The 8,472-nt window shown below is 44.3% G+C and overlaps 1 protein-coding gene across 1 annotated transcript in view; it reads right to left on the bottom strand.

The window, feature by feature from the left end:
* Positions 1 to 415: 415 nt before the first annotated feature.
* Positions 416 to 8,472, bottom strand: part of Lama3 (laminin subunit alpha 3) — a 265,360-nt gene continuing 257,303 nt past the window's right edge. Inside the window, exons 69-73 of the mRNA XM_008847651.3 lie at positions 7,605 to 7,764; positions 6,489 to 6,619; positions 4,164 to 4,257; positions 1,750 to 1,869; positions 416 to 1,004 (exon numbers count right to left, since the gene is read on the bottom strand). Coding sequence (XP_008845873.1) covers positions 859 to 1,004; positions 1,750 to 1,869; positions 4,164 to 4,257; positions 6,489 to 6,619; positions 7,605 to 7,764 — 651 coding nt within the window. The 3' untranslated portion in view covers positions 416 to 858. The remainder of the gene's footprint in view (positions 1,005 to 1,749; positions 1,870 to 4,163; positions 4,258 to 6,488; positions 6,620 to 7,604; positions 7,765 to 8,472) is intronic.

The following is an 8,472-nucleotide window of genomic DNA, read 5'->3' as shown; positions in this document are numbered from 1 at the left end:
CTCTGTATCTCTCTCTCTCTCTCTCTCTCACACACACACACAGCTTCAGTTATAGCCCATATATTCATTCTAGTACCCTACTAGTTTGTGCTCTGAAGGAATTGATAATAATTTAGATTTGGTTGGGACCAGCTTGAAGAAGACAAGAATTGGAAGGTTGGGGAGCTACTGAGCTTCACTAATTGAAGGTTCAGTAGTTTAATTTGCTAGTTACTATATTATGAATAGTACACATCTCTTCAATTGGAATACCTACCTCTTAAGGGCAGGAATTACTTCTTACACCTCATTGTAGCTCACATACTAAGCATACACAGAACCTCCTGGCATGTGCCCAATAATTACCTGTAGAAAATTGTATTGCTGATAACACATTTCACAGGTGCTGAGGAATTAATACACCAAACAATGACCACCAAACTCTGGTCTTTCTCGCTCATAGAACACCATAATTTTAAGAGTGCACTGCATTTATTTAACCCCACAAATTATAAAAATTTAACAGATTTTTAAAGTTTTGTATTCTTAAAGTGCTCTAAATGAGATTTATTTTTAGCAAGTGGAAATAATGTTCTCTAAAAGACATTTAATTTTTAGTGGAAAATAATATTACCTAAAGCATTATGTGCATGTTTGAATAACAATTTGTGCATTTTCTTCAAGAAATGGAGTTTTTATAAAAAATACATGTGTAGCACTGAGTGCCAAAATGATGGGTCTGTGTGACAGGAATCCAAAATGAGATTTGCTGTTAGATGTGTGCTTATGGTGTCTTGATGACCTTGAGTTGGGGAGGGGGGCTTGTTGGGTCCTCAGTACTCAAAAAGGTGAATTCCCTTGCTGTGTGACAGCTCAAGGTTAGTGGTCAGGGCAACCATTCAGGCTGACAGACCCCTGAACTTCCATGGCTTCCGTGACAGGGACAGTGATGTGGTTGACTTGAATATTTTTCAGACAGCCAAAGAATGATTTCCATACAGGGAGTGTCAGCATCTTCAAGTTGGCTGAAAGAGAAAAGGAAGAGGAGCTCAGTGGATAGCTCACACCCGGGATTTTAAGGGTCTTATTAAAAAGAGCCAAAGGGACCCCTTGGCCTGGCCCACCAGGTCATGTCCTGTCATTCTGCCTGCTGTGATAAATCAGCAACAAGGCAGCTCTTCAGTCTCTAGAGAAGAAACTTCCACAGCCCAAATCAATAGATAATAACTCTCAACTCTTCTGTCTTTTACGGGTCATGAAAGACCATAAAACGAACAGCCAGACTACTTGGAGGGACATAAACTAAAGACAAATAAAAAGACTCTTTTTGCCAGGCAAAATTCCTGTCTTGAATTTGATTCTACCTCACTCTTTCCTCAATCCTCCCACTTGGGTCCCAAAAAGCCTAACAACTCAATAGTCAGCTCAATGCCTGGCCAAGAGAAGCTGTTAGTTTGTAGCTATTTTCTTGATTACTTGCTCATACAGGCTTCTGGGTTGGTGGAACCTCTTAAGAGAGACTTGTAAATGGCAGGCTTGGGACTGGGGAAAGCAATAGCCATGTGGCCTTCACTGTCCTGGAGATATGGACATTGCTAACAATTGTGTTTCTCCAGATTCTTGGGCAAAGGGCCTTGCCACCCTCACTGCCCAGCCAAGGGCTACCCTGCTCATTATCATGGGCTGTGGCACTATCAATGTTGGGTTAAGAAGAAAATGTTAAGAGATGCTGTGGGGCAACACACGTGCACGAGTTAGGACCAGAGTTACCTGGGACACCGCCAATGTGTAGTGACCCTGGGGTGCTGTTAGCTGGGAAGGAGAACTGTCCGGCTGTGTAACTGTTGTCACTGTCCAGTTCCAGGTGTAAGATGTGCTGTTTGATAGAGACTAAAAGGAAGGAAACTGGTTAGAAGAGCCATCCACTGTCTAAGGGCCATACTATTGAGTCACTACTGTCTTCATTTGAACTCATTCCCATTGGACCCTTGCGGGGATGGTTTGTAGGCACTTGGCCAGCCTTGGTATAAAATCAAGTCACTTCCAAACACCAGACAGAGTTAGGTGGGTCCATCGACATTATAAAACTGAATCCTGAAAATGAATCTGTGGAGTTTGGGAAAAAGCTCAGTCAAGTGTTTGCCTGGCAAGTGTGAGAACCCGAGTTCAATGCCCCATAACCTGCCTAAAAAATGAAAAAAGGTAATGTGATAGTGGGTGCTTATAATCTGAGGCTGGGGGAATCAAAGACAGGAAGATCCCTGGGGCCCACTGAAGGAGAACTTCGTCCCTGACCATTCTTAACGGGGTAAAGTGCAGACATTTCTTGACCTCTTCCTTCCTGTTCTCCTTCAGCCCACTGACAAACCAGTCTAGACTACTTAGGAAGCTCTAGGCTAGTAAGACCTTGTTATCAAAAAACGAGGTGGGTGACAGCTGAGGGGTGACAGCTGAGGGTGACAGCTGAGGTTGGCCTCTGGTCTTCACACCTGTGTGTGAGTGTGCAATGAACACACACACACACACACACACACACACACAGTAAATCTACAAAGACAGTATCATTCATTTCCAAGTGAGAGATTGTGTGTCACTCACTGAGGGCTGACCAGGGGCAGCAATGGAGAGCTGGGATTCAAGGTCTGGTCTCTTATCTCCGGAAGCCCCGTTCACTGCATATGAGATCAGCTATTTCTTTTTTTTCTTTCAGAAAGCCATTGGCTTCTGAAAACTGATGCCGGGGACAGGCAATATAAACTTTGACCCTTCTCACAAAACTTCTCTCATCTTAACAATTGTAGCTAACTGTAATGTAGTTAGCTTTAAAATTAGCTGAGAAAAGACAGCTTTTTATACTGAGGAACATCCCAGGACACTAACTTTACATAACAACACAAACGACAGAATGTATGAACTCCAGTGGGGGGGTGCTATGGGAGGGTGCTGGGGGGGGAAAGAAAGGGGTGTAAAGATGATTTTATGTATGAAATACATAAAAATTCAATAATTTTTTAAAATTACCAAGTTCCCTCCACCCAAAAGGCACTTTTAGCCAATACAGACTCACATATGTCTACACTTGATCAAAAATCCATAGGCTCTCTTCTCTTCTCTCACCTCTTTTTTAAGACAGGGTCTCATGTATCCCAGGCTGGCCTCAAACTCATTGTGCAGCTTGAATGGCCTTGAATTTGTAATCTTCTTGCTTTTATCTCCCTAGTGCTATGATTCCAAGTGTCTGCTACCATGCCTGGTTTATGCTGTGTTAGCAGTTGAACCCAAGGCCTCATACAGGCTAGGCAACCACTCTTACCAACTGAGCTACATCTCTAAACTAACACCTGAAAGTTATCACTAAAATAGCAGATTATGCAGTGTTATGTTTGCTATCCACCATTGCTGTCCAAATAGTTTGCATCAATGTTCAATGACTATTGAAAAACATAACAGTGATCCTGAAAAATCCAATAGTAAAAGTGCACTTCATACAAACTTGCCCATTTATTTCTCACAGCCCCACACTGTTTTTTTCTCCCTTTTGCAAATAAGGAAACTAAAGGTAAAGAGTACTTAACCAACCTGCCCAAGGTCACCAGAGTAAGGAATGGGACTGAAATTGAGCTTCCCTTTAAAAAACGTAATGTGTGTGTGTGTGTGTGTGTGTGTGTGTGTGTGTGTGTGTGTGTGTATACTATGTGAGTGCAATGCCTAGGGAGGCCAGAAGAGGGCAATGGATCCCCTGGAGCTGGCGTTGCAGGCAGTTGTGAGCATCCCAATGTAGGTGCTGGGAAGCAAACATGGGTTCTTTGGAAGAGTAAGAGGTGCTCTTACTGAGCCAGCCCCAGAAATTTGACATCTCTTGTTTCTGAGTTCAGAGCCAAAACCTAAATTTCAGTATTATACTACCTTAAACACGAAAACAGCTTATCAGTTTGGGGGGCTGGACTAAAGAAAATCCCCTCATAAACCTCCCCAAAGCCCTAGCTCAGCACATTATGGACAACTGGAGGCAGTAGCCATGGCCTATCTAGGCACAGCTGTGATGGAGCATAGATAAGGACACCAGGAGCATCGACCCAGGTTGGGCACCAGGAGTTGGTAGACTGCGACTGCCTTTGGGATATTCAAATATAGATGAAAGAAGACTATTTCTGTGCGAGTACCAAAGATTACCAATACCATACCTGCCACTGAGTGCCACTGTCCATCGCACAGAGACTGTTTTGGTGTGATTGATGTCAAGGTCCCACCAGCCTCACCGTCCACAGAAGCTGTGACCTGGAATACACATGCACTTTGGTATTTCCTTCTGAAAGGCAAGTGGTGCCACCTTTCCCTGACCACTCTCTTCCCACACCTGGCCACACAGACAGCCTGTGAGCAAGTGAGATGCAGGTGCCCTGATTCATGCATCAGGTGATTACACAAGGCCCAAAGTTCTTGAAAAATTCTCCCCTCTCTTTTCCAGGCAAGCAAGCTACAATCCCAGGCCCAGCCTGGACCTGCTGGTGATAGCAATAGGCTTTCCTAACCACATGTGCCTCTGCCCTCAGAGGTTAGAGATGAGCATCAATGGCTCTCCTCAGCAATCAGTATGCAGCGGTGACTGTTGACAAAGACACAGGAAATTTGGAAGTCAAAATGCTGGCAGAGGCCCACACCCTGCCACAAGGCCAACCAATTATAATAATCCTGTAAGTGCATGACACATCACAGGGCTCTCATCCAAGACATTAAGCTCCAGATTGTATTTGACAGGACATGTGTTAGGTGTCAGAATCCCACGTTCCTACTCTCCAGGTCAGGGACCCCTCCAGGATCTTCCAAGGGTTGAATTAAGGTGAATGAAATGAAAGTGCTAAAATAAGTGTATTTATAAATAATTTGCATCCAATTTGCCCACAGCTACATGGGGCAGATTGATTACAGGCAAGTTTTGAGCTAAACAATGTCACTGCAGTTACAAAAGTTACCAAGTCTTGATTTTTTTCTTTCTTGGCATTTGCCACCATCACTGGAGACCCTCCCCAAACCCTCCCCTGAGAAGACGGTCTCACGTCCATCACCCAGGTGGGTAGTTGCTTCTTTCTCTGTATGACCAGAGACTTGCAGACTTCTGTCTACAACGTCAGTGTGAAGATCTATGGTTCATGGTTTCTGGGGAAAGGAGTGTCATTTTCTTTAGAGGAATAGCCACTGCTTGGGTTGTCCATGTTCTTGTAAATAACCCCTCACCCATGCAAGCAAGCCAAATTAATTGAGTCTCCAAAACCAAAATGACAAGAACGAGGGGGTACTGGTTGATAAAAGAGTTCAACAGGGGTGGGAGGGGGGCAAGAAAGGATAATGGGGGCAAATAGGAGCAAATCATATTATATGCATATATAACACTATCATAAGGAAACCCATTATTATGCATAATTAATATGTGCCAATTAAAACTGTAAAGTGTCCCGGGGCTGGGGGCTAGGGGTGCAGCACTGAAACAGATCGCTTGCATAGCATGTGAGAGGCACTGGGTTTGATTCCTTGAAGTGTAAAACAAAGTATTCTAGGAGTTTGAACTATTTTCTTTTCTTCTGGGATATTCCTCCCCTACATTTAATAAATTATGGGAAGATATAAATGAATAAAACAGTATAATATCCCTCTTTGACTCAAGCCTTAGCTATGAGATGATTTCTGGAATAATTTGGTCTTAGGGAGATATAACCAAATGGTTGAAAATAGGATATTAACTCGGGCCTGTGAATGATGGGGAAGGAGAGGCAGTGGAAGGAATGATCCAGAAAAGGAAGGAGAGATGGTGTGGGATCCAGCCTCCAACTTGGCTAAGAAACCAGACAGAGCACTGGAGCTGCAGGGAGAGAACAGAGGATCCAGAATGGATTCCATTGACACTGGCCCCTGGCATGGGTATGATCTGGTGTAGTCAGCTGTGGAAGCATGTCCCATGAATTCTAGCTGCACGCTTCTGAATAACAACAGGAGAGATGAGAGTGAAGGGAAGGAGGGAAAAATCAACATGGATGGGTGCATGGCAGTTCCTCTAATCTTGACAAAAGCCCTAGGATATGAGAATCATCCATATTTGCCTGTAGTCACACCACCCTGAATGCACCCAAGTTCATCTGGTCTCAGAAGCTAAGCAGGGTCAGCTCTAGTCAGTACCTGGATGGTAGAATTTTTGCCACATTTTATAGAACTGAAACTGAGTCTGGAGGAGTTTGAGTTGGCTTATCTGGGGCCCTAAAGCTAAGCGGTGTAGGTAGAATCCAGCCCAACTTGTTTGTGATTTCACAATTGCAAAGATGAAGAAGAGAAAAGACGATGAGAACATGACTTGCTAATAAAAAGAGGAAAGTTAGTCCTTAAATCAAGTCTCTTAAATACAATATTAGATTCTACCATGTATTTATTAAGTCTGTTAGTAGAATTTGACTCCCTCTCCCCTCCTATGTCATCGGTGTCCTCCCTCTGCCCGTCCATGTCATCAGCCTGCTACACACCTTTCCTGACTCCATATAAACGCTCAAGTGTTGTCCAGGTTGACTTCCAATATGTATTAAGATTCCAGTGAGACTTCTCGGACGAATGCTGAAAATGAGCTTAAACTCTGGCCCCAGTGACACAGAATTGGCTTTCAAAAGACAGAAAAAAAATCCGTTAAAACATCAGAATAATTAAAAAAAGAGAGAGAGAGAGAGAGATGCACACAGAAGACTACAACTGGCCAAAGTGTAGAGAATAAGAAACTACAGCATATGTGTCCTGGACAGGATATTCCTATAGCAAACCTCACTCACCCAGGGTTCAGGGGCCATTGTGGAAGATGGAGAAACTACAGCATATGTGTCCTGGACAGGATATTCCTATAGCAAACCTCACTCACCCAGGGTTCAGGGGCCATTGTGGAAGATGGAGAAACTACAGCATATGTGTCCTGGACAGGATATTCCTATAGCAAACCTCACTCACCCAGGGTTCAGGGGCCATTGTGGAAGATGGAGAAACTACAGCATATGTGTCCTGGACAGGATTCCTATAGCAAACCTCACCCACCCAGGGCTCAGGGGCCACTGTGGAAGATGGAGTGGAAAGATTGTAAGAGCCAGGGTTGGCCCGTGACCATAAGGAAACAGAGTCTTCCAGGCCTCGGGGGCCTTGCTCATATGAACCTACAGCAATAGTGCCACCATGCACAAGACCTGTGCAAACCCAGTTAGATTAAAAACCCAGCATAGAACTGGGGAAATGGGCAGCAGGACTCAACCTTAGCCAAGGAACTATTGGAAACTGCTGATTGCTGCTGGGTGAGGAAGAGCTGATCTTCTTTAAAGGAGGGACTCTAGATAGGCTGACTAGACTCCAGTGGATGAACTTGCACCGAGGGACATCTGGGCACACAAACTTGACTCAATAGGCCTTAACATATATGACAGAATGCATGAAATCCAGTGGGGGTCTCTATATGGAGTGTGGATGGGGGAGGGGGTCTAAATGTGATTAAGATGGATTGTATTAAATGCACAAAAACTCTATAAAAATATACAATGAGGAAAAAAAAGAGGATTGAAGCTCTTTAGACTTAAAGATGTGAACTCTACCAACCAACTGCTCCTTACCCAGGACCACATGACCTCCTCCTTGGGAGAAATAAAGGCCTCTCTCCAAAGAGCTTCCTGAGCAGGGGGACACCCCAAAGCTTGCAGAGGGGGAATCCAAGGGCTTTAAATCCAACTGGAAGTTCTTCAGACATCCCACAAAGCTGTGTTTGGGGAGGCTCTGTAACAAAGCAAAGAAGGCATTTTATAACTTCCAGAGGTTGCCAAGGGGAAGGGTAGTTTGCCAGAGTCATTTTTCCTGCTTCAGGGGAGCTCGAATGTTCCCTTTGATTTCTCGCAGCACTGTGAAGAAAACACTAAAGACCAGAGGTTTGGTGGGTGACTGAAGTTTGAAGGTGTCATCTAACCAAATGGCATGTGGGCAGGTGGGGTAGCCTGTGCTCAAAAAAGAACAAAGAGGATCAACCTGCCCCTGGTCCATGAAGACTGTGCTGCAACAGGGGGAAATTCCACCTGACAGTCTGCAGAGCTCACCACTCTCTGCAGGTGTGAAGCACCTCTTACAGCTTCCTGAGCCAGCATGACCGCCTAATGCCAGGCAGCTGATTGAAAAATGAGGCTGAAATGTTCCCAGAATAGTAAAGTGCAAAATGCCTCCTTACATTGTTAGGTTTGGTGTACTACCAACAAATCGTGAATGTTGTGGAATCAAAAGATGCCACACACCTCATCCATGCCCGAGGGGAGGCCCTTGCCTGCCTGAGGCTGGGTAGGAACAAGGTTGCCAATTGGGACCCAGGTTTCTGAGGACTTGTAATACTTTGTAATATATCAGATATTCACTCTGTGTAAGCTTATTTTTCTGGGGAAAAAGACCGTTAACTCATTCACAAAATTCTCAAAACACTCCTAAAACTCTCAAAAAAAA

Source organism: Nannospalax galili, unplaced genomic scaffold (genome assembly GCF_000622305.1).
Source record: "Nannospalax galili isolate Female #2095 unplaced genomic scaffold, S.galili_v1.0 scaffold162, whole genome shotgun sequence".
Classification (NCBI taxonomy): domain Eukaryota; kingdom Metazoa; phylum Chordata; class Mammalia; order Rodentia; family Spalacidae; genus Nannospalax; species Nannospalax galili.
The sequence above is the reverse complement of the archived record's forward strand: the minus strand, read 5'-3'. Positions and strand labels throughout refer to the sequence as shown.